Below are 27617 nucleotides of genomic sequence, written 5' to 3'. Positions count from 1 at the left end.
TTAACTGTAGATGTTTAGTCCCAGTTTTGCTGTGCTTACTAATCTCACACCTACGAATAAAAAACAAACAAAAAAAAGGAGCTAAATATATTTTATGAACTTTCATTCTGCGAATTTACATGGTTGGAAGTACGATCAAAAGTCTAAAGTATAGCTGCAGCACAAACAAATATGCAAGAATGCCTATTCACATCTGCAGTGAGATTGTAAATGAGTCACTGTTCAGAAATGCAGCTTTGATTTTATTATAAGCAGTGTAAGTTTGAAATGGTTTCACAAGAGCATAAACAAACAAGATTTGACACGGTTACACAAACAGGAAAATAACAGGTGGTTAAACTTATGCTGAGATTTAAGGAGAGATGCAGAGATATGGAAATCTGGACAGAAAAAGCTGGAGCATAATTAATGCCTAATAAACTAATAGCAGATAATGGTGGTATATGAAAATCATGAACATACAAAGCATCAAAATTGAAAGAACACAGAGTTCTCTGACAGTTTTGTTCGGCAAGAGGGGACAAGAATAGTGGAGACTAAGGCCATGAAGTGATTGGAATACAAGATATTTAAATCTGAGATAACAAGGTGTAGAGCTGGATGAACACAGCAGGCCAAGCAGCATCAGAGGAGCAGGAAGGCTGACATTTCGGGCCTAGACCCTTCTTCAAAAATGGGGGAGGGGGAAGGGTGTTCTGAAATAAATGTGGTGGGGGGGGGGGGGAAAGAGGCAGATAGAAGATGGATAGAGGAGAAGATAGGTGGAGAGGAGACAGGCAGGTCAAAGAGGCGGGGATGGAGCAGTAAAGGTGAGTGTAGGTGAGGCGGTAGGGAGGAGATAGGTCAGTCCAAGGAGGACAGACAGGTCAATGGGTCAGGATGAGGTTAGTAGGTAGGAGATGGGGGTGGGGCTTGAGGTAGGAGGTGGGGATAGGTGGCAGTAGGGCAGGTTAGGGAGGTGGGGACAAGCTGGGCTGGTTTCGGGATGCGGTAGAGGGAGGGGAGATTTTGAAGCTTTAAATTTGGATCATTTCTGGACCAAAGGCCAACGTAGGTTAGTAAGCAAGCAAGCAATGGGGGTAAAGAGGGTTTGGTGAGAGAGTTAGGTTATGGGTAAAGGAATTTTGGGAGCTCTGAAGTTTTTGAGTTGACTCTCTCCACAGGATAACACTGGAATCAGTAGTTCTGCAGGTACCGAAAGCATGGGTGAGAGTTTCAGCAGCAAATAGGTGAGGCAGATGCATTATGTGGGTGATGTTACAGAGGTGAAGGAGTGATCTGGGTCATGGAGAGAATATGGATTGGGACTTTAGATCAAATGGAATGTCACGATACAAACAAGCAATCTACCAAGCCTCAGCCAGTGGTTCGAAAGCAGAATAGAATTAGTGTATATGAAACAAAGATTAGGGCAGGAGATGAAGACAATGGCTTTGGTCTTCCCAATAATTAATTGGGAGACTTTTCTATTCATTCGCCAAGTAGCTCAAATCAGATATGAAGATGATGTCAAGACGGAGCAGGAAGTCATGAAGAACAGAAATTGATTTTTCTAATAATGTTGTAAAGGTGCAGCCTGCAAATAAGAACCAGAAGTGGGGACCACGTGGGTGGGGACTTGTAGTACAGCAGTAATGTCCCTGTCTCTAGGCCAGAAGTTCCAAGTTCAGAGATGCTCCAGGGGAGTGTATAACATGTCTGAACAGGTTGAATAAAATATTTACATCTTGAAGGACTTCAAAAGGCAACAATACAGAAGCAATAAAGAATCAATTTCAGCAGGCTCTCTAATAAAAGCAAAATTACTGTGGGTGCTGGAGAAACAGAACTGGCAGCATCTGTTGGCAGAAAAACAGAGTTAATATTATGAGCCCAGTCTGTTCCAAACTAGTTCAGAAGAACTATGTCAGACATTTTCTATTTCAGCAGACTCTCATTAACAATAATTCTTAACTGGTAGCATACCTTTATTTCATCTATATTTGCTGTTTGAAGTTTGTCCCGAAAATGTCTGTCTGTTTCCAAAACATCAATTACTTCACGGAGGTAGCGATCATAATACAACCCAGTGTCCTGTGGCAAATTGGGGGGGGGGGGGAGGAAGAAGAAGAGAGAACATGCAATAAATTTCTGGTAAAGTAAATGGATTTTTAATCAGTTACGGAGTGCACAGTTCACTGTTGCAAAGGTGTCAAGACGTGGATTTTTATAGAACACAGCCCGTGCATCACGGAAGCAGGCAAATAGTCATAACTTCACCCTTTCAAAACAAAGTGCCTCATGCTGACCAAATTAAGTTTCAGAAACATTAGTGGTGATATTGCTGAAGATATGATCAGAGACACAAATTTTCAGGATGTTATGGATAGTACAGAAAGCTATTAAGACAAAGTAGTTTAGGCAGAAACTTCCAGAGTTTAGGTCTGCAGTGACCGTGCTCCAAATAACATCCTGGTTGTATGAAAAACCATTGTATCAAAATTTGTAATTCAGGTGTTTATTCTCCTGTCAATATTGTCTCCCGAATTTCATGAAAGTAAATAGGCATATGAAGTGTTCATGCTGCGCTCTTTCAACTGTCTGAAAGCAACCAGTAGTACGTGTGTAGATTTTGTCCAACCAAACATTTTGAGCAATGTAGGACTGAATAAAGTCTGATGATTACAGTTTGAAATGGTTACAGGAACAATTTAAGATGAGTTATGATTAGCACAACCCAAGAACTTAAGTCAATATATACAAAGGTGAATTTGTGTGCCATTTTTCAAAGGGCATTAACAAGAATGAATAAACAAGGCTCATAACAAATACACAGTTAAACTCAGATGGTGTAATATGGAAAAAGCACAGAGTGCTGGAGTTAAATGTATAAGTCACAATTGCAATAATTTCCTTGCATTATCCTACATTACTATGATCCACATCGGGCTGTAAAATAATTGCAAACCAACATTTTTGTTTTGAAATTTTGAGGAAGGCTCACCAATAGTGTGCATGGTGTAACACATTCATTTAGGATTCAGCAGTAAAAGTTCAAAAAGTGGACTGGAGATGAACTATCAACTCAACATAGATCATGAATTAATCCCAATCCACAGGGTTGTACAGAACCAGAAAATATCAGGTCTCTTTCATCTGGCCACTTCAAGCATGCAGGACTGAGTAAAGCTTTAGTAATAAAGACATCAAGGAACTTGCAAGGCAAAGAAGTTTAGGTAGTCCTTTCAGCAATGACGATGTGGCGTAAAGGAAATGCTATGCTCCCTAGCACTGTCATTATTTCTGACGGTTATACACTTATGTCATTTTTTCTCTTGGAAAGCAGAATGTCAAGTAATATCTGTGTAGCATTCTGGGAAAAAATAAGAACAAGATTTTTAGAAAAATCACTTTCTCTTGCTTAGAAAGTGAAAGCATGTCAAAGGGAATACAACAGAAACAAAATTATTTTGGTCATTACTGAAGCAAAGTAAAAAAGGTTGCAGTTATCACTGACCAATCTTTGTCACCATAGAGTAATGACACAATATTTCTCCTGCACTGAGGCTACATATTCCATGGGCCCTTGACAAGTTAGATGCTGAGAGGTGGTTTTTCCTTGTGGGAGAGTATAGGAGCTGAGGGCATCATTTCAAGGCAAGGACTTATCCATTAAAGACTAATGATTTTCTTCTCAGATGGAGGATTCTCTGGAATTCTCTATTGCAGACGGCTGTGGAGGACAAAGCAGCCAATTTGACAGGCACTGCATCTACAAGCACCCACTCTCACTAATGTGTACTCAGTCGCAGCAGTGTGTACTATCTACAAGATGCGCTGCAGAAATTCAAAGATCCTTAGACAGCATCTTTCAAACCCACGACCACTTTCATTAGTAGAACAAGAGCAACAAACACCTGAGAGCACCCACTACCTGCAAGTTCCTCTCCAAGCCACTCACCATCCTGACTGGGAAGTTGCCATTCTTTCATTGTCGCTGAGTCAAAATCCTGGTATTCCTTCCCTAAGGGTATTGTGAGCCAACCTAAAGCATGTGGGCTGCAGTGATTCAAAATAGCAGCTCACCACCACCTTTACAAAGGCAATTAGGAACAGGCAATAAATTCTAGCCAGCTAGCAACGCTCATGTACCATGAATGATTAGAAATAATGGTGGCTGGCAGTCAGTCAGTCAATCATCTCTACCTTAAAGTTTCTCACGGCAGTGTCATCGGCTAAACCATCTTCAACTGCTTCATCAGTTGACCCTCCCTTCATCACGAAGACAGATGAGGAGAGGTTTAATGATGACTGAAATGTGTCAGATGTCAAAGCAGTCCTGGCCTAAATGTAACAAGACCCAGAAATCATCCAGGCTCGAGCTGATAAGTGGAAGTAACGTTCACACTACATAATCAACCGGCAATGACCATCTCTAACAGAAGGGCACCTAACCATCACCATTGACATTCAATGGAATTAGCATTGCTGAACTTCCCACTATCAATAGTGGGGGTTATCACTAGTCAGATATTGAACTGGATCAGCCATGTAAAAAAACATGTGGCTACAACAGCAGGTCAGAGATAAGAAAATACTGCAGGGGGTAACTCAGCACCTGTTTCCCCATTGCCCGTCCGCCAAAAAGATACAAGTCAGGAGTGCGATGGAAAACTCTTAACTGGCTTTTATTGGTACATCTCCTATTACATTCAAGAATCTTGACCATCCGGGACAAAGCAACTCACTGGATTAGCACGCCATGCACCTCCTTCAAAACGTTGACCCTCTTCACCAACGCATGATTTATATACAATCCGAAAGGTGCCCTAGAGTACCTCACAAAGAATCCTCATACAGCACTCCAATTATGTACTCCTGCTCCTACCTCCTACACCATCACTGTTAATAAACTGATAGGAAACAAAGTAGTCATATCAACACTGACTACAAGAACATAACTGTCAGTCAGAAAGCACGGAAGCAGGGTCTTTGGCTCAACACATCCATGCTGACCAGATTTCCTATACTAATTTAGTCCCATTTGCCAGCATTTGGCCCATATCCCTCTAAACTCTTCTTATTCATATAGTCATCCAAAGGCCTTTTAAATGTTGTATTGTACCAGCCTCAACTACATCCTCTGGTCGTTCATTCAATTCATGTACCATTCTCGGTGTGAAAAAAAAATTATTCCTTGAGTCCCTTTTAAATATTTCCCCTCTCACCTTAAACTTATGCCCCTGTAGTTTTGGACTGCCCTATCCTGGGAAAAGACCTTGACCTGTTCGCCCTATGCATGAGCCCCATGACTTTATGAACTTCTAAATCCCTCAGCCTCCTCCAGGGAAAATAGCCCCAGCTTATTCAGCCTCTCCCTACAGCTCAAACCCTCCAACTCTGGCAATGTTTTGTAAATATCTTTTCTGAACCGTTTCAAGTCTCACAACATCTTTCCTGCAGATCGGTGACCAGAATTGAATTCAGTATTCCAAAAGTGGTCCAAGCCATATCCTTTATAGCTACAACACAACCTCCCAACTCCTAAATTCAATGTACTGACCAGTAAAGGCAAGCATTCCAAATGCCAAGGAACTCTTGGTGACACTCTCCAGGACCTTACCATTAAGTACATTCACTACTCAATGACAGTGTACAAAAACGGGCTTCTTTCTTAACCCCACAAACACTTTACTTTCTCAGTTGGGGTTGGGTGAGGTGGGGGACCATTAGTGATATGCTCATCATTTGCCCCTTGGCTGCAACTGTAATAACACACAAATAGCCAAGAGAAAAACGAAGCAATTTGCTTAAATAAAGCCCCTGCCAGCCACTTCACTACCATCACTGCAATCACTGTAGTTATATGCAATATACAAGAACATTTTGGCATGGAAGTATATTGTCATTCCTTCATGGTCACTGGGTCAATATCCTGAGTTCCCTTTCAAACACTGTAGATATATCCACTGGATGACTGCAGCAGTTCAAGAAAGTGGTTCAGTACCACCTTTAAGCACAATTATGGATGGGCAATAATTGAAAATTATATTTAAAAAGAGAAAACTTATTTTTAAATAAGCATACAATTCTATGATGACCCAATGCTGTCAATTAGAGCAAATAAAAAAGGAAATTTATGTGCAGATAGGCAGCAAAGTTGATTTACCAAATGGGTAAAGGCACCACATGCTTTCTGAGACATTTAATCTAAGGATTGCTGCATCTCAGGTGAGGGGTGAGGTGGAGATGGCGGTGACCTGACGATGATTGCAGCCATACGGGAAATAAAACTGTGGTGTTGGCATCATGCTACGTCGCAAGCCAATCATCCAGCCAACCAAGCTAACTGTCCACCCACTAAATAAGTAGTCACCATCTGCCTACATTGCAGATGAGGATGCTGCCAATGTAGACACAGCAATATTGAACAGGATAGAAATGGAATGCAAGCAAGTAGTTATAAGATCAGCAGTCCTCAAAAAGCAAAATGTAAAGGCTCAGGTCACAAACATTTTCGGTGCTAGAGGACCAGATAATTATAAATATTGAACCCTTAATTTAGAAAAATGGAAAAGCTATAATCCTCTAAATGGTGAGAAAATGGTTGCTGATAATTCTGGACAAAATCGGCTGGCATTTGAACAAGTATGGGTCTTTTAAATGACGGACCATATATCACCACACTTCAACCCTCTTGCTGTCTGAAGCAGAACCAGATTGTTCACAGCTTCGGTTTTATATTTGACTCCCAAAATAAACATCTGACTACATACTCATAACATCACTGAGACTGCTTACTTCCACTTCTGAAACATCATTACAATCCTTCAAGGTATCCACACTCATCAAATTCTGGTCTTGAGGAGCCAAATTTTCTTTCTTCCATGATCAATGTCCTTCAGCTGACGAACTTATATGTTCTGTAATTTTCTCTGTGCTATCCCCTGCGTCTTCATCAAGGCCCTCCTTGTAAACTACGATGACCTTGTGTTACCTGGTCTTGCATCTTCTTTGTGGCTCAATGTGGTGTTTTGATTTGTAATGCTGGTGCTGATACAGCCCAAAGTGCTTAACATATGAGAAGTGTTGTACAAATTGTAGCTGTCGAACATACATATAATGATTATCCCAATACAGTATAATCATGGGATCATTACTATTACTACAAGTATTACAGAGTTCAAGGAGGCCCACAACATTCTTCCATCAACTAAGCAATTCTAATAATGAAGCCTTGCTAGAATCTCAGAATTTTTATTTAAAAAAAACCTAGTGTTACATTTTTTCAAGCTGAATAAAAGGTGTAGAAATTCCCTTTTGGACTAACAGTAATTACACTCATCATTTTCTCCATGCCGGCTTGTGGCCCGTACGTAGAGTTGATACACTGGTCCAGAGATATGCTCAGTTGGTATTCACTCTGAATAAATAATATTTTGGGAAGCTCAAGTGCATTCCATTTACACTGCTAAGCATGATTACAAGACATACAACAATGTGGAATTAAGCAATCAGGGAAATGTCATTCTCAAATCACAGCCTCATCCTATTGCTCAAGTTTCAAACTGGCACATGCCAGCCAGTGACATTACAATTGAAATATGTTTAGGGATTTCTGAAGGAAATTACAGGTTTCAAGACATTTCACAAACATATTATTTAATTGCTGTACACTTGTAAGAACAAGAGATGACTGGAATGAACAAAGCACTGTGCCAGGATTGACAAGAGTAATTTAGTTCTGATTTTGTATATTAGCCTAAAGTTTTGAATTTTGCTCAAAATGTCATAGGACAAAAATACCAGTAGTACTGGGTAGCCTAATGTGTGTACTCAATGTATCCAAAGACTGAGTGCTTATAGGATTGAATGCATGTTGGCAGAATTCAGGGTTGAATCCTCAGGGTCTTGACCTAAGCCATGCTTACAAAGTGCTGTTTAATAGAAGCTAACAACTTCTCAAATGGCAATGCACATTATTAAGATGCAGTAGTCATTCCGATATAACCACAAGCTTTGGCCTGGAAGTTTTATGTTTCAACAGCACAACATAAATTTCTGCAAAAGATTCAACTTGTGCTGTTAAACTACCCAAATCTTAACCCACATTAAATGGATTTTCATTTTTCAGTTACAGCTACATGTTATAAATAAAAGCAACAACGTTCATTTTATCATCTCACCACAAAGTAAAGTCTGTTGACCTTTTGCAATTAACCACATCAACTATCTCCCACCTCAGATTCAACAGTCAGCACTTCCTTTTCTAACGTTGCTGGCACTAACACAACTCATGACACTAGCAGAGGAAAGAGACAGTATTCAGCTTTCTAGAAGCTGAGCTTTAGGTATTAAATGACAAAAAAGTAAAAGTTTATTTGAAATTAACCTTGGATAAGTCTATGACTAGATCAAATAAATGCCTTTTTCTCAAGAACAGAAATTTAAACATTACCACATAATGAATGCCATGAGTGCATTCGACCACTTGACCTCACTTTCACAGGGAGAAGGTCAGATATACATGGAAACATAATTTTGTTCCTCCAAATTAAACTTTTCCTCCAGCTTTTAACTTTAACTATTCCTCCCGCAGTACAGGCAATGAACCTTTTTGCGGCAGAGGGAAGGAGGAAATTCATAGAGGTCTCTACTGGTCTAATTTTAGATCACTTCTAAGGATCCAACATACCACTGGGTAATTACAAAACTCCGTGCAAATAAGAGATGAAAATACACATAAGTCACATTTTAAGGTCACAGCACACATCAACCCTATGCCACTGCTCACCCAAACCAAAGAGTCACTACCCACTATAGACAGGACCAATGCCATATACAAGATTCCCTGCAGAGACAGTGACAAACATTACATTGGGCAAACAGGAAGGAAATTAACCACAAGGGTACATGAACATCAAGAGGCAAAAAGAAGACACGACCAATACTCAAATCATCTCCATCCACATGGATAAGGAAAGACACCAATTCGACTGGGACAACATCAGGATCTTGGGACAGGTGAAGCAGAGACAAGCACGGGAATTCCTAGAAGGCTGGTTCTCTAATAAAGCTATCAATAAACACAGAGCTAAACCTCACATACACTCCATTGCGACGGAAAACCGGAAGTGAAGTAATCCAGCTCAATGGACACCAAAGTTTTAATAACAGGCAGGAAAACACAACAGCACTTCAGAGGCTGCATTGATGATGTTACCCAGCAGGTAATGAAACATCTACGAATCTATGTGGGTGGCATGGTGGCTCAGTGTTTAGCACTACAGCCTCACAGCACCAGGGGCCCAGGTTCAATTCCAGCCTTGGGCTACTGTCTGTGCGGAGTTTGCACATTCTCCCCGTGTCTGCGTGGATTTCCTCCGGTTTCCTCCCACAGTCCAAAAGATGTGCGGGCTAGGTGAATCGGCCATGCTAAATTGCCTGTAGTGTTCAGGGGTGTGTGGGGTATATGGGGATGGGTCTGGGTGGGATGCTCCGAAGGGCGGTGTGGACATGTTGGGCCGAAGGGCCTGTTCCCACACTGTAGGGAATCTAATCTAAACAACAAACAGCTCCGCAAGCCAACCAACCGCAATGCTCAGAACATTGTTACTCAACAGTTTATGGCTTGTTGAAGACACTTCCTTGTAAGTATTGCATTTAACCGTCAATAGATTGTGGGAAGAGATATGGAATGGAACGACCAGCTTCAACCTCTATCCTGCCTTTTCCAGGAAAACTCAGCTGGCCTCAATTCTTCAGAACTCGAGCCAGGGTAACTAACTGTGCTTGTATGACCGACAGTCTAGATCTAGGGATCATTGGTTGGAAGCTGACCACTTCACATAACTCATGGTTGGAAGCAGAAACCAAATTTTTTTTTGTCCCGAAGAAAGGCTGCTGAAAATCCAGAAAAAAAAAGTAACAACATAAAAAAACTGTACCAGACAAAAGCATGCATTTCTTAGGGGATACACAAGGTCTGTCAGCTCTCTGTCCAATTCTACACAATAGACAAACTTCAGCAGATGCAAAAATAATATTGTGTGGCTTGGCTTACCACAGGTTGTGAGCTAGATATTCTTCCCCACAAGCTGGGCATCCAATTCAACAGTTTACATCACCACAAAATTAAGTGGCATTTTGTAACTGGAACCTAACGATGTCTTATCTATCAAGTCAGTAAAGTGCCTGAATCTGTGATGCACCAAAACTTCTCCACCTTCCATCAACCCAGTAATACACTGCCACCCTTTGAATCATACTCTCCTCAAACAACCAAACAGCCCTAAAGGAGATGTAATCCAACAGGCAACGAGAGGATGTGAAAACAACACTGAGCCAGCCACTGCATGCAATTTATGATGGAGTCAGCTCAAAATTAAACACTGAACACACGGTCATCCCCCACAACCACCATCACCATCCCAGAAGTCACACCTGATTGGTCAAACCTCCTAACCCGAGTTCTGAAGGAGATTTAGGCAAAAGAAAAAAAATTGACCACGTTTGATTCTATCACGTACAGTCTGACCTGGGTTTGAACAATAAAATGCACAGCACTCTTCCCCAGTATAGCCCTTTTAAGTGGCTGAATTCTCTAAACCCAGACACTCTAGAGCCACTTTTACAGGAAAGAAGTGCAGCCAACTGCAACAAATTCTGTCACTGCATTATGTATAAATGGTCAAGACTTAAAAATCAAACAGCATCACAGGCCAACAATAATGTAGACGTACAAAATATGCCGTCAGATTAAGGCCAAATTAAAGAAAATGAAATGGTCCCATGTCTCAGCACAACACCTGAACACATTAAATTCGGATAAAACTGATTTTCAAGGCCTCTGTGACTGGTCAATTTATAAATAAATACACCACACAGTTTTGTAGGACTTAACCTCAGTTTAGAAAGAGAAACAATATTCAACTCTAATGGCAAAAGAACAGACAAAAAAAAATGGACTGAGGAATTGCAACTGGGAGGGGGAAGGGGGGGGGGGGGGCAAAAGGACCCTATTCCTGATACTATTCATTAACATCTGCTCAAAAAGGTGTGCCTCTGTAGACATTAGACAAGAACAAACTAAGCTTGCAAACAAAACTCCTGACAAGTAACCAGCACCTACTACTTCACTGTTAATAGGCCAATTGGGCAAGTGAATCACGTAACCAACATCTGTGGAACTGTACCCTCGAATAAATTGCTGTCTTTAGCAGAAAACATATTTTTTAAAAAAGTTATTTTTGTACCACTCTCATAACTAAATCCTTGAAGCATCAACATAACTCCTGGTATTATTTTCGAGGTTTAATATGGGACATCCATTGGATTTGACAATACTGAATACAAAAATTAAACTTGGAAGTACAAATGACCGTGCAGTTTTGTTCATGTTTCACAAAGGACCAAGGATTAATTTATCTACTCTTCAGCTGGATAAACTCCTTTTGTAGCAATCAGGCTAGTAAGTGAGAGATTCCCAAAAAGAAATCAAGCATGCCTCGGTCACTCAGATGGTCTTGATCATTTCTTTGTTACCTGCAATGTTTCTGCAAATGGTGGGCCTTGTTGGTCCAAAGGAGGCCTTTCCTCATGAAGAAAAGAAAATCAGGTGCCACAGGAATCATTTTTAATTTGACCGGTCATATAGTGTAATAACTAATATTAATCTACAGCATGCAGCAAATCAGTTGGAACCGGATCTGAAGCATTGCATTTGCCAAAAACTAAACAAAATGACAATACCATGAAGCCATCACACATGAATTTTTAAAAAAACATGCCAAAAGATATTGACACATTCACCATCTATAGAGTGAAAGCATGACAGAACAAATAAAAACACTTGTGCTTTGAAAATTAGCACTTTGTCATAATAGTGCTAAAATTCTCAGGTTTCATCACCTGATTTTAATTTTAGACCTTTTATGGACTGAAAGAGTTTCAGAGTAAAATCAGAAACCATGGACCTAAGACAGTCATAGCGTTTAGACTGACCAAGTTAAACATTCCAGAATGAGATGATCAGATTGTCTGAGCCAAAACTAACATTTTATCGAAGGCATTGAAACTTTACGGCATGAGGAAACCACAGTTTCCTATTGTTGATTGACAGCTTTCTGGAAGTTTCACATATTGAGATGAAAGTTGCCTACAGACAATGCAACTTGAAAAAAAAAACCACAAGTGGAAAAAAACATCAGGCATAGGTTACACAAGTGAACTGTTTTTCAGGCAAACAGCTTTTGAGCAGACACAGAGGAAAAAGATGGAACTGGAAGGCACTTTTTCACCCTCCCCATTTTTCTCAGCCTCTCAAAACACCCAGTCATAAAATAAGGTGGAGAAAGATCTATTCATTGAGAACTGAAGGTTTTGCAACTGTTGAGGATATAAGACATCCATTAAACTACTATGGTCTCAGATTAGAATACAATATCTCAAAGACTCCAATGACTTTTTAAACGGCACGTTGTTCACTATTTGGTTTAGAGACTCTCTCCCTTTTGAGCATTATATCTGTGCTTGCAAGAAGTCCATTCATTTTTTTCCCCCCACACAAAGTAGGTAATAAAAACTTCTCTTTCTTTCATTTAATTGAAGAGTGACATAGATGCATGCTATAAGAAGATGAGGACTGTTATTAAAGGAAAGTGAACTCATTCTATTTTGGCAATCCAATATCAAACACTTTCAGATCATGTTTAGTACAGTTTTAACTGCAGTAAGTGGAATTCCCTTTGCTTTCCCATATCAGTCTGAGAACAACATCTCTTATTATGCCAATGTGACATTCTCTTTTCCCCATAACAACCTCCCAAAAGATAATGCAAATTATTTTAAACGATCACTAGAAATTAGATCAAAACAAGGCAAACTAATACAATAAATTGTTAATCATTGAGAAAGTGAAGAGCAGAGCTCAAATTTCACCAAGGCTCTTAGGAAAGTTAAACACTGGTAATTAAATAAACCTGAAATTAAAATTTTAGTGTCGCTATGATACTACCAGATTGTCATGAAAATTCAACCAGCTCATTAATGTCTTTCAGGAAAGAAAACATGCCCTCCTTATCTGATCTGAACTACCTGTGAATCCAGATCCACAGCAATGTCAGTAAGTCTTAATTTTCCTCATGAATGACAGGACAAGTCAATCAAGTCTGTAAAACTACTACCAAAAATATTATAACCATCAAAAGCACCTAGCGCTAACCCTAGAACTAGAGGCAGATGCTGCAAAGGCATACCAAATCTTGATTCCCTCACCCACTGACAAAGCTCTTTTTGGCCAGGGAGTGATACAAATGTTTCTCCATGCAAGTAATTTTTAGACATAGTTACTTGATCATGTTTAAGAATGATTTTCAGCCAGTTAAAGCTTTCTATGTCGACTTGATAACATCTACTTCATTTCCATCTGGAGACATGCTTTTTTAAAATTTGTTTGTGGGACGTGGGCGTCACTGGCTGGCCAGCATTTCTTGCTCATCACTAGATGCCCTTGAGAAGGTGGTGGTGAGCTGCCTTTTTGAACTGCTGCAGTCGACCTGCTGTGGGTTGACCCACAATACCATTATGGAGGGAATTCCAGGGTTTTGACCCGGGGAAATGAAGGAATGATGACATATTTCCAAGTCAGGATGGTGAGTTCCTTGGAGGGGAACTTGAAGGTGGTGGTGTTCCCATATGTCTGCTGCTCTTGCCCTTCTAGGTGGGAATATGTGTGGGTCTGGGAGGTGCTGTCTAAATGATCTTTGGTGAGTTTCTGCACTGCATCTTGTAGATAGTACACATTGCTGCTAAAAAGCATCAGTGGTGGAGGGAGTGGATGCTTTTGGATGTAATGCCAATAAAGTGAGCTGCTTTGTCCTGGATGGGGTCAAGCTTCTTCAGTGATGTTGGAGCTGCACTCATTCAGGCAAGTGGGGAGTATTCCATCACACATGTGACTTGTGCCTTGTAGATGGTGAACAGGCTTTGAGGAGTCAGGTGGTGAGTTACCTGCCTTAGTATTCCTAGCTTGTAACCTGCTCTTATAGCCACTGTCTTTATGTGATGAGTCCAGTTGAGTTTCTGGTCAAAGTTAATCCCCAGGAAGTTTATCATGGAGGATTCAGTGATGGTAACACCATTGAATGTCAAGGGGCGATGGTCAGATTGTCCCTTATTTGTGATGATCATAGCCTGGCATTTGTGTGACGTGAATGTTACTTGCCACTAGTCTGCCCAAGCCCGGATATTCAGACCTTGTTGCGTTTGAACATGGACTGCCTCAGTATCTCAGGAGTCACAAATGGTGCTCAACAGTGATTGCACATCCCCACTTCCAACCTTATAACGGAAGGAAGGTCACTGATGAAGCAGCTGAGGATGACCTGGCCGAGGACACTACCCTGAGAAACTGCAAAGACGTCTCGGAGCTGAAATGACTGACCTCCAACAACCACGACCCATCTTCTTACATGTCAGGTATGACTCCAACCACTGGCGAGTTTGCTCCAAAAGCTCCTTATTTAAGTTGAGCTATGCTTGGTCTCCTTGGTCACACTCTGTCAAATGCAGCCTTGATGTCAAGGGCTGTCACTCTCACCTTACCTCTGGAATTTAGTTCTTTTTTCCCATGTTTGGACCAACGCTGTAGTGAGGTCAGGAGGAGAGAGGCCCTAGCAGAACCCAAACTGGGCATCACTGAGCTGGTTATTGCTGAGCAGGTGCTGCTTGACAGCACTTTCCATCGTTTTGCTGATGACCGAGAAAAGACTGATGGGGCAGTAAGTGGCCAGGTTGGATTTGTCCTGCTTTTTGTGTACAGGACATACGTGGGCAATTTTCCACATTGCCAGGTAGATACCAGTGTTGTAACTGTACTGGAACAGCTTGGCCAGGGGAGCGGCAAGTACTGGAGCTAAAATTGGAAGTGGTGTTATATTCACTGGTCTAACATAAATCTGACAAAGTAATTCTCAATATCATTTTTCGGATTTCTTCATCACCATCCTTGTACTGTTCCATAGGGAGGACAGACTTGATAATATATGCATCTAATAAGGAAGAAACAGCCTTGCGAATTCAAGAATAACTCCAGGTCTCACAAACCTTCATGACATCATATTAAGCACTGGCAAGAGAAAATCCTGTCCATTACCACCTGTTAAGCTCCATGAGCTGATGGACCACTACTCCAGTGTTAAACACCACCTGGAAGAATTAGAACATAGAACAGTACAGCACAGTACAGGCCCTTCGGCCCACGATGTGTGCAGAACTTTTACCCTAATCCTAAAGTCTTTCTAATCTCCACCTCTACTTTACACTATTATCCATATACCTATCTATTAGCTGCTTAAATGCCCCTAATGAGGCTCACTCCACTATCCTCTCCGGCAATGCATTCCACACCCCCACCACTCGGAGTAAAAAAACCGACCTGTGACGTCTCCCCTATATGTACCTCCACTCACTTTAAAACTAAGCCCCCTCATAATAGCTCCCTCCACCCGAGAAAAATGTCTCTGGCTGTCCACACGATCTATACCTCTGATCATGTGGTACACCTCTATCAATTCATCTCTCATCCTTCCTCGTTTTAAAGAGCAAAGCCCTAGCTCTCTCGACCTCTCCTCGTAAGACCTTCCCTCCATTCCAGGCAACATCCTGGTAAATCTCCTCTGCACCTTTTCCAACGCCTTCACATCTTAATAAATAAGCATACAGACTATACTGTTAATATGCAGGCTGTTAAAGCATGTAACTGCTGGACTAGACTTCTGGCAAACAACAAGAAAATGGGGGGCAAGAGACAAAAGAAAACAAAAAGCTTCTCATCACCAGTCTGGCACAGATGTATATGTCCATGACATTACTGCTAATAGTGATCGCTGTGTAGTGCTCACTCTGAAGATACTTTCCATGTTGCATGGTGCTATCATTGCATTCAAGTAGGACTGATATAGTACTGTATAGCATTTCTAAACTTGGCATAAATGGAACATCAGCGGGACAGAATAAACTATTTCAACACAAAAGCTTTAGCCATATGGGTTCACACTCTACCATCAAGTGAAGACTAACCCTGGTTCATTGAGGACTGTGGAAGAGCTTGCAGGATGCAGCACCAAATGAATCAACAGAACAAGGTATCAACAGCATGCTGTTAACTGAGGAAAGAGATTCCGCAATCAACAGAGTAGATGAAACAACAGTCTGTCACATTCAACCCCGAATAGCAGCGAGCAATTAAATTACCAATGAAAGTATGAAGTTGAATGAACAATGATAGCAGGGCTGTGCTCAAGTGTAAAAGTCAAGACTGAAGCATTGGCAGCCATCATCAGCCAGAAATGCCAGGTGGCCAGTCCATTCTGGTCACTTCCTGAGATTTTCTGCATGTAGGTACTGACAAAATCCCAAACATAGAGCTAAAGACATACTCTGGGCTTAGAGGCAACTCAAGCCAAGCCATTGCAGAACATCCTCTTACAACCAGGTGAAGGGGAAAGAGATAATGGGAACTGCAGATGCTGGAGAATCCGAGATAACAAAGTGTGAAGCTGGATGAACACAGCAGAGCAAGCAGCATCTTAGGACCACAAAAGCTGACATTTCGGGCCTAGACCCATCAGAGAGGATGATGGGTCTAGGCCCGAAATGTCAGCTTTTGTGCTCCCGAGATGCTGCTTATGAACGGGGAAGAGATTTGGCCTCTGCCTTTTTATTGCAAGAATTATTTTTATGTCTTTTTGCAGAAAGCTATCACATTCCAATTAAAACAGAATTCACTAGAAAATGTAGGATGCAATTTTTGTTAGAGAAATAGGAAATTTATTACAAACCCCAAGTAAACTACTATAAAAATACAATATCATGCATATTCACAGGCACAGGCAATAAGTTTATAAAGGAGTGTGTCTGGCACAGACAGGGAGAGTATGAAATTAAACAATCCTTAGGAGTCTTTGATATGTTAGATTTTAAACCTGAAGCACAGTTGGTTAATTGCTGATATATTGGTACAGCCGAAGAATCTGTAGTTATCACTGATTTCTTGGTGCAAGGCTGTTTGTCCAATTTGTTTCTCCCCTCCACGCAGATGCTATGTTCAGAGATGCGAAAAGCAAGCTAAGGAATGAGTTCTCACTCTCATTGTCACAAATTCATTATTTCTTCTCTCTGCCCTGTTGCTCAAAATCGGTGAGCTTTGTGAAGTCCAGCTTCACAGTTTTTCCAAACTGTTAAATGACAGATGGCCTTTTCAGCTCCCTATGAGAAATTATCAAGCACGCTGCTGCATTTTAATGTCAAAGTTAAAAATGAACATTTCAGTGTAGATAGCTTCATTTATTCCACATGGGCGTTCTAAAACCTTCCTCAATCTGTGGTCAGGTGACCACTACAGCCATTTCAGAATCACATTTCTTCTTTTTTAAAAAGGATAGTTCAGTCCAAAGGTTTTAGATATAAACAGATTATTACTTACACACAATTTGTGAAACTTGTAAGATCTGTGAGATTTCCATCAACCCAACAATGTGAAAATTAGCCCAAATACACCAAAACCAGAACAGTGAAACCAAAGATATCAAAGTGTGGAGCTGGAGGAACACAGCAGGCCAGGCAGCATTGAGGGAGCAGCAAAGTTGACATTTAGGGTCAGAATACTTCTCTGATGTGGCTTGGCCTGTTGTGTTCCTCCAGCTCCACACTTTTGTTATGTCTGACTCCAGCACCTGCAGCTCTTGCTACCTGAGACAGTTCAGCAAAATCTAGTCAATTACGGCAACAGTTGATTCTGAATCAGCAAGGTACTGGCCTTAATGATCCTCTAAGATCACTCAGCCCCAAACTCATTGCAGCCACGGTGCAAACATGGTTAAGAGAGATGAATTCCAAAAGGTGAGGTAAGTGGATTTGCCTTGATATCAAAGCAGCACTTGGCTGCAAGACAATAACAAGCAACCCCGGTAAAAATGAAGTCAAAATGAATCCAGGTAAAATGCTCTATTGATTGGAGTCCTATTTACCACAAAGTAGGTTGGTTAGGATTGTCTGAAATCAGTCATCTGAGGCTCAAGGCATTAGTGTAAAGGTGGTGTCCTAGGTCCAACCATTCTTTTGCTTCAATGGACCATATGCATTACAGTGTCTCCACTTGCTTGAGCTCAAGTTCAGGATCGCAAAGCTCAAGCAAGGGACAGTCTGCAGTCAATGCAGAACATCAAGAAGGATGACAGTCTCCTGATCACACATTCTAGGATATACATTCTGGTGTCTCAAAACAGGTTGACTGAAAATATCTATGAGGAGGCAACAACATGGTGATATTATTATTAGACTATTAATCCAGAGATCTAGTTAATGTTCTGGGGATCCTGTTTCAATCCTGCCATGGCAGATGGTGGAATTTGAATTCAACTTAAAAAGCAAGCCTGGAATTACGAGCCTAATGATGACCATGAAACCACTGCTGATTGAAAAACCCATCTAGTTCGCTAAAATCATTTAGGGAAGGAAATCTACCATCCTCACCTGGTCTAACCTACATTTGACACCAGATCCACAGCAATGTGGTTGATGCTCAACTGCTCTTGGGTAATTAGGGATAGGTAATAAATGCAGGTCTAGCCAGCGATGTCCTTTTGGTAAGGTTCAAGCATATTTAATGCAAGAAAGACTGTAGAATGCTGGCGTACACCAGGTTCTGTGTCCTCATGGAAGAATCACAAAATGTTAGCATTTTAGTACAGCAAGTAATCAAGAACAAAAATGAAATGGGGGCCTTTACTTTAAAGAGGATTCAGAATGTAAGTAGGAAAGTCTTGCTACAAGTGTAACAGGGAGACTTCATCTGGAGTATTGGATCAAGTTTAAGAATGGGATATGTCAACACTGGAGGTACCTCAGAGGATTCACTGGGTTGATTTTTGGGATGAAAGAGTTGTCAAGAATAAAGATTCAGTAGTTTTGGCCTATATTCATTGGAGTTTAGAAGAATGTGGTGATCTTGTTGAAATGTATCAGATTCTGAGTGGACTTAACAAGGTAGATGAAGAGAGGATGCTTCCCTTGTCAAAGAATTGAGAATTAGAGAAAGCAGTTTCAAAATTGGAGACACTTAGTCTTAAGTTGTAGAAGAAGAGGAATCTCTTCACTCAGGTGGGTCATTACTCATTGGAATTCTCTTCCAAGGAGAAGAGTAGAATGTGGATTATTTACGATATTCAAGCCTGAGTTCAATGTGCAAAGAGTTGAGAGGGTAAGGCAGGAAAGTGGAGTTAAAGATATAATCAGTCCAGCTATGAACTTACTGCATGGTGGAGCAGGCTTGAAGGACTAAATGTCTGACTGGTCATACATTCTCCATTGTGTTTTACGTATTTAGTTAACCTCTATTCATATTTTTAATTTGCAGTTGGATAGTAATAATCTTAAAGACTGCACGGCTACTAAGCCAGAATATAAATTTGAATGCATTGGAGTTTGAAAAGTTCCCTTACTTTTATTTAAAAACTTAGATTACCCAGCACCCTATAAATTTAACTATTAAACAGCATGATCTTTCAGAAAATGCAAAGTTTTTTTTTTCAAATGCCACTAATGGGACATGCATCTTGCTGCAATATTTTATTGTGCATCCCTAAATCTCCTTAAAGGTGTTAAGTAATTGCCTGAACTCCCTTGTTGAAAGTACTCGCACGACAGTATTTGATAGGAAATTAAAGAATCTTGGCTCAGCAATGATAAAGGAATGGAGAATAAATTGGTTTGGAGGAGACACTGGAAGCATTGGTGTCCCCATGCATCCAATGCACTAATCTTCTTCTAGGCTGCAGTGAATCTTGTGCTTTGTATGTATTGCAGCTGCAAAATGCTACTGATGAAAGGCAGAATGTCTTAAGGTGCTGGATCAAATAGTTGTACATGCTTATTCTGAAATGATTGTTACTTTCACTTTACTCATGCAAGCAAGTCTCAGTATTACATCAATGGATCTTCTAGATGGTGGACAGATCTTGAAATCCTGGGGGTCAATTACTTGTGCGTAATACCAAGCGCCTTACAGCTATAGTATTTATGTAGGCAGAAGTTTAATAATATATTCTGCTTTTCTGATCTTACTGCCGAAAAGGGATAGCCTCATATTTCCACACATGATGCTCCAGCCAAATTCACACCAATTCACTGAACCTACTTATATCCCAGAGACTCTGTTCTCCTCATAATTCTTACATTCTCAGTGACATTGGATAGAAGATAATCTGTCCCTTCATCTAAGTCATTAGTGGAGATTATAAATAGGTACACTCCTATGGCCCTGTATTCATTACTGTTTGACAAACTGTAAACGACTTTCTCTTTCCTGTTAGTTAGCCAATTCTTTATCAGTGCTAAATTATTATCCACCACATCATGGTCTGTTATCTTATGTAGTAAACTTTTAGCTTACCAAACTCCTTTCAAAATAAATATACTGTAGTAGATCTGGTAGTTTCCATTTAGCCATTCTGTTTGTTAGATCATCAAAAGAACATTAGTACATTCAAGGCATTCAAGTCATGTTTTCAGCTCCAGAAATCTTAAGTCAGTTGCAAAATACACATTAAAGCCTTTTCCTGGATTTCCATTATTAGTTCTCATCACCAAAAAACCAACGGTTCACTTTATGTACTTTTTTAAAAAATGTACTCAAACTCTTACTGTGTGTTTTTATAAATCGCATGAAGGCTTATAATATATTCTAATAATATGAGGACTTAGTTTCTAAAGTGGAGGAAAATGGATTTTAGATGTCAGTTTTGTGAAGGTCTAACTTGTTTTATTTTGAAAGGTCAGAAAGTCATTTTGAGTAGCGATAAAATCATTCCCAAGAGATCATGCGATTTTAGCTAAATTATCATCAGGCCCTTTGGAGATAATTGCAATGGTACCTTCTACCTTTAGTTTTACAACTCAGAGACAGGGAGGGCAACAAACAGGTTCATTCAGAGAGATGTCAATTGCACAGAGATACTGCTAAATGAAGTCACCATAAAAAGTCAGGGCCAGGTTGGGGAGAAACCTAGTGCTACTTAAAAAGAAAACTCCAGAAGGAACCCATCTTCCGGGTTATAATGAGCTAAGTTAGCAGTTTATCTAAAAAGGTCTCAGGGGAGACATTATTTGAAGAAAATAGCATCAAACGAATGAACGGAAGTTTGTTGAAATGAAAAAGATTTCAGACAAAAGCTGAGCAGAAAGCTTGTGCAGAGATAATGGATGACACTTCACTGAGCTTTGATTGTGTCTAAGGTTATTGTTAGGATAAAGGGGATAATTTTTTCTTTCCGAAGGGTTGGAGGGTTTTGGCTATAGACAGGAGGATGAATAGGCTGGGTTTTTTTTTAAAACCCCTGGAGCATCAAAGGCTGAGGGATGACCTTACAAAAGTTCATAAAATCATGAGGCGCACGGCTAAGGTGAATAGCCAAGGTCTTTCCCCCAGGGTAGGGGAGTCCAAGACTAGAGGGCACAGGTTTAAAAGGTGAGAGTGCAACAATTTAAAAGGGACCTGGGGGCAACATTTTTCATGCAGAAGATGGTTCATGAATGGAATGGTGGAGGCTGATAGAATTACAACATTTAAAAAGCATCTGGATGTGTATACAAATAGGAAGGGATAATGGGCCAAATGCTAGCAAGTGGGACTAGATTTATTTAGGATAACTGGTTCACATGGAAGAGTTGGACTGAAAGGCCTGTTTCTGTGCTGTATCTCTCTATGAAACAGTTTGTAATAGGCTAATTTCAAATAGTTCCTGCAAGTGTAACAGTCCACCTCTTCTTTTGTGCAATTTACTTATCCCATTTTGTTGAAGTACGCTGCACCTCCATTGAATATGCTCAGTGACTGATCACCATGGTGAAAAAAGAAGAAAGAAAGAATTAGAGTCAATCAAGCTGAGAAACACTATGCAATTGCACTCGTCCACTATAGCCATCAGCAGGGGGTGAGAACACTTGATAAGTTAAATACAAGGGTAAACTACCTCCTTCTGAAGTTATTCTTTGCTGGTTCTAAGAGAAGACCACAAGTAGCAAGAACAGGAGTAGGCCATTCAGCCCCTCGAGCCTGCTCTGCCTCTAACAGGATCATGGCTGATCTGACTTGCCTTTCTATTTTCCTGCCCTTTCCCCATAACCCTTGATTTCCCCTATCAATCCAGAACTTATCTTCACCTTAAAAATATACACATGGACTGCCCCACAGGTCTCTGTGGCAAGGATTTCCAAACACACTCAATCCTCAGAAGAAATTCCTCTTCACCTCAGTCTTACATTTGTGCTCCTTTATTCTGAGACTATGCTGTCTCATCCTAAACTCTCCCATGAGGAGAAACATTTCACACCATGTACCCTGCCAAGCTTAAGAATCCTATGTTTTTCAATGAAATCACCTTTTATTCTTCTAAACTCCAGTGAGTGCAATCCCAACCTGTTTTGTCTTATGATCAAAGGCTATCTTTCCATACAAGGAATCGTTTCAGTGAACCATCACCTGAACTGTCCCCAATGAAATACTATCTTTCCTTAAATAAGGGTGCCAAAACTGCTCAGAGTCCTCCAGGTATGCTCTCACCAGCACCACTGAAGATATTAGGTCGTTAAGATCATATTCACTGGGCTTTAGAAGAATGGGGCTGGGTTGGGGGAATGTCACAGAAACCTACAAGATGTTCCTCTTGGTGGGTGGAGTCCAGTACCAGGGGTTACAGTTTAAGAATAAGGGTTAAACATAGGAGGACAGAGAAGAGGAGAAATTTCTTCACCCAGTGGTTAGTGGTGACCCTGTGGAATTCATTGCCACCGAAAGTGGTTGAGGCCAAAACATGGTGCTCCCAAGAAGGAGATAGACATAGTCTCCTGTGGCTAAAGGGATCAGGGAGGGGGTGCCCAGGGCCTTTCAATCTGATACCATCCTGAACTTCCTTTGTCTTAGACAGTGCATCTTTCTCTGAAGGAACACATTTTTGTTGAGAGCCAAGAAATATCTGAAATCTTTGCTGCTACTTCTCTACCATCTAATTTTTTAACCTGTTTTCCCAACTCACTCTAGCCAACACTCTTCAAACTGCTAAAAACCTGTGTATAGGTTTAGGGCACTAGTTCGAGACCCATGCATCTCACCCATATTTAAATATGAAATTCTATTACACTTTGGTCAGACAGTCCAGAGTCCTTTACTATGAAATCACCCATTAATCTTGCTATTTTTCAATAATTTTTACTTGACCAAGTAAATGAAACATTAAATTATGTTTTGCTTAATTGTAAGACATTTTCCAGAAGGAAGAACCCATGGGTTTGTGGCTGCTTATATGGCTTAAACAAGTGTAAATGCAATTCTGAAACTGCTTCAGGATCGAAGACGAAGACATTTACTTAAAGACACAGGTATATTTTCAATTTGTTTAACTTTGTAACTCATTATTTTAGAAGTTATTTGCATCAAGGTATTTTCAACAACGTGCTTTTGCTGAATCTTGCAATGGTTCTTTGTAGCTTTGGATTTAACAAGTTATAGTGGCGTCACACATGGTTCTTACAACCAAAGGATATTGACAGGCTTTGAAATTTTCCAGAATACTTAAAAAGAACATTGTGGTTGATATTAAAATCACTAAGGGGTACCTGGTTTTCTTATCAGGTACACAAATTGCCCTACTGATGCCACTGATGGAAATCTAACAGGGCCAGGCTACCATTAAGGGGATGTTCTGGGCATTTCAAGAATTCAAGCACGAGTTGTAGGAAGTGGTATCAGTCAAATGACCACTAATTTTAAAGAAACAAAAATCAGGAATTAGGCACAAGGTGTTTAGCTAATCTGATATTGATCATGTGCTGCCTCCGATCATGCGCTGGGGTAGACATATTCAGAAGAGTTATTAAGCACTGATTCTTAGTGATCCTGTGCACAGAGAAAAAAAACGATAGAAGGATAACATCAGTCACAGATGATAAAGGGACGTGTCTCCAGTCAGCCAGAATGAGCAGGGTGGTGAGCTGATGTGGAGCAAGAGAAAACCATTGCTTCTAATGAGTATCAGTTCTTTCATACTTGTTTTGAGAAAGTCAATTTCTGTAAAACTTGTAGAATTATACTTCTACCTTATCATAGAACTAATCAGGGCTAAAACTTGTGCATTTTCAACTTTCTCAACTGCTTCTACAATTGTAATTGACTCTGGGCTAAACAGTGCACCCCAAAATGTTATCCTATCTCATTACTAAATTCAAAATAGCCAGTTCCTTGTCTGGTTCTAGAACACACTGTTCCAAGTAGCTGTCCTGAATATAGTCTACAAACTCATCCTCAAGGCTATTTCACCAACTTAATTTGTCCAATCAATAAGATGACTAAAATCACTCAGAATTTCTATGTAACTTTTCAAAGAATTCCTGAATAAAATTTTGACTTATACTCTGCTGCATAATGTTACTACTGTAATGGGGTATTTAAACTACTCATAGGAGTGACAACTTTCTCCTCAGTACTTCTTATTGCCAAACAAATTAATTTTATGTCTTGATCTTCTAAGCTGCGACTATTTCCCACTTTTGTCCTGACTTCACCATAAAGATGTTTGCCTCAGTTTGACTGTCTAGCAGATGATGTGTTTAAAATTGTGGGTTCAAACTGGAGTTAGCCTGATTGTTATTTTAAATAACAATTTGATGATAAGATGCAAAATATGTTCTTAAAAAGACAAGTAAAACAAGTTGATATCGCAGGAACTACAAAATGTAAATTATGCTGAATGCCGGTTTTTAAAAAGGTCAACTTTGTTAGTATTTGCAATTAATTATTTGGAAAGGTGGAAGTTCACCCATTATTTGGTTGGTTGGTTCCAAGAACATTTGAGCTGCTCATTCCCCACAGCTGCCTTTTTCTCATATCCCTCCATGCAAGAGGGGCCATTCAATTGTACTTAACTTGCTAATACGTACCACTCAACATCTGTGAACAGGCTTTTGTCAAAAACCAGAATTCATGAGTTCTTACAACAACAAACAGGAGTAATATTGGAATACTGCTTTCTTTCCTGCATGAAAGGGACCTTCATAACATAAGAAGCTTTAAACCAACTGACACAAGCATTTCCCCCACCTCCCAATTGTTACCCCATTCCACTACCTTCAACGTTCACTCTCTTCATGAACTCACAGAGGCAGCAGTGTGTACCATTTACAAAATGTACTGCTGTAACTCACCAAGAATCCTCTAATACCAACTTCTAAACCCATGAACACTATCCCCTAGAAGGGCAAGGGCAGACGATGCCTCGGAACACTACTACCCTTCTAACCCATGCACCACTCTGACTTGGGACTATTTGCTAGGTCAAAATCCTAGAACTTCCTTCCCAACAACACTGTGGCTATTCCTACACCTCAGGGATTGCAGCAGCTCACCACTGTCTTCACTGTTATTTGCTCTGATTAACACAGCACTTACCCACTCGGCCATAAAGGTATATTAAAGCACATAAATATTGGCAGCAAGGGCTTCTCATATTTCCACAAAGATGCCAGTGTCAATTTCGCATATCTATTTTAAATATGGTTAACTGGTATGAAGAGATTTCCAACACTCATTTATGGGCAATCCTTGTAGCCAACAATGCAGTGTTCTAACCCAAATTTGGTATGATTCCTCAGAAGTTGCATCTATTTCAGCAAGAAAATAATCTTTGGGTAGATGGGCAGATTAGGGAGACAGAGATCTCAGCTCAATAGAAACGCTTCAACCAGAACGCCAGTTATTTATTTTCAAAATGGGATCCCAAGAGACTATAGGGAGTATGTGAAACAATGTGAACGCTTACCAAGTTGCATTACCACCAGATATAATCATATCACCAGATGTAAATAGAAGACAGGGCGAATGGAAAAAAAAATGGGATGATAAAATACATCAAATTAAGACGTTCAAGAGTGGGACAGTACCTGAGTTGCAGAAAAAGAGACTGCAATGATTCAGGACTAGTGCAGTCTTGTTGCCTGGTCTTGTATAGGACAGTCTAAAATAAGTAAGCAGGTTTCTTTTTTTAAAAAAGTGTTCATTTCTCAGATGTCATTGCATAGGTCAGCATTTATTGCCTAAATCCAATTAGAATGTGGTGAGCTGCTTTCTTGAGTTGTTGCAATCCATGTGGTGTAGGTACACCCACGCCGCTCTGAGGAACGAGGTTCCAGGAATGAAGGAATGGCAAATTAATTCCAAGTCACATTGGTGCATTGCTTGGAGAATGTTCTGCCCATTTCCATCTAGGTGGGACTGATTTACCAAGTACCTAAAAGGATGAACTGCACAAGATGCAGACTGGTGCAAGCCAGGAAACAAGTGTCGCTGGGTAAACCACGAACATCCATGATCTAGCTACTTCTAAGAGGGATTCACATGAAGACAGAAAGTCTCTGCCATGTGACCCTCCATAAGACAAGATATAGAAGTCGGCCACTCAGCTCGAAGCTGCTTTGTCATTCACTGACATCACACGGATCTGATAATCCTCAACTCCAATTTGCTGCCTTACTCCCATTATTCTTAATTCCCGTTTTGATTTAAAATTTGTCCAACTCAGCCTACAGTAATCTCAATGAGCCCATACTGACAGCCGTCTGCAGGAAAGATTTCAATAGATTCACTACTCTCAGCAAAAACAGTCCTCCTCATCGGTCTTGCGCAGATTATTCACTCTGGCTCTGGATTCTCCCACAAAGGCAAACAATCTCTCCACATCTTCTCTGTCAAGGTGCCTAAGAATCTCACAGGTGTTTCAATAAAGTCACCTGTCATTCTTATAAACTTCAACGAGTGTAAGTCAAAGCTGCTCAACCTCACCTCAAAATCCCTCCGTACTTGAGAATCAACCTAGTGAACCTTCTCTGGCCTCCTGAAATGCTTATGTATCTTGTCTTAGATCAGGGAATCAAAATTGTTCACAGTATTCCAGGAATGGTCTGACTAGTGTCTTGTATAGCTTTAACAAGCATCCTATTTTTATATTCCATTCCTTTGAAATAAAGGCCATCAGATATATGTGAGAGGAACATGACTAAACACTCAATTAGAGCTTTTTAAAAATATTTGTCAAAACATTTACATGCAGCACTGTTATTAATTGGTACTGCAAAGTATTACTAAGCAGGGATCCATGATTACTAATCCAATTGAATGGGAATTGTGCAACCAAAACCACTTAAGACTTACAAGCCTCAGCCTGATACATTTATGTTCAGGCCTTACTTACAGCAGCGTCATATACGTCTATGATGAGACAGTCATTAAAATAAAAAAGTGATAAGACTTATGTAAGAAACTACCATCTGACCCCAATACAAACTAAAAATTACCAATAGCAGTTGGTACCCTGGGATAATTAATACATTTTATTCAATTTACATATTGTCAATGGATTCATGCAACTGCCAACAACTGAAAAGAACATTTTACTTCAAATAAAAAGGGCAGATGCTCTAAACCATAATGCATATATTTCCCATTATCTGTGTTATTCATTCAATGAAAAGCCGCAGTATTACGATATGCTACATGATAGCATACAACTGTTGTGCTTTTCTACGTTCAG

At 40.2% G+C, this 27617-nt stretch overlaps 1 protein-coding gene across 4 annotated transcripts in view; it reads right to left on the bottom strand.

Moving 5' to 3' along the window:
- The window catches only part of LOC125459438 (nucleobindin-2-like), a 63260-nt gene that overhangs the window by 22687 nt on the left and 12956 nt on the right, over positions 1-27617 (bottom strand). For all 4 annotated transcript variants that reach the window (XM_048545896.2, XM_048545898.2, XM_048545899.1 and 1 more), the window contains exon 3: positions 1966-2073. In XM_048545896.2, coding sequence (XP_048401853.1) covers positions 1966-2073 — 108 coding nt within the window. The remainder of the gene's footprint in view (positions 1-1965; positions 2074-27617) is intronic.

Source organism: Stegostoma tigrinum, chromosome 17 (genome assembly GCF_030684315.1).
Source record: "Stegostoma tigrinum isolate sSteTig4 chromosome 17, sSteTig4.hap1, whole genome shotgun sequence".
NCBI lineage: Eukaryota > Metazoa > Chordata > Chondrichthyes > Orectolobiformes > Stegostomatidae > Stegostoma > Stegostoma tigrinum.
The sequence above is the reverse complement of the archived record's forward strand: the minus strand, read 5'-3'. Positions and strand labels throughout refer to the sequence as shown.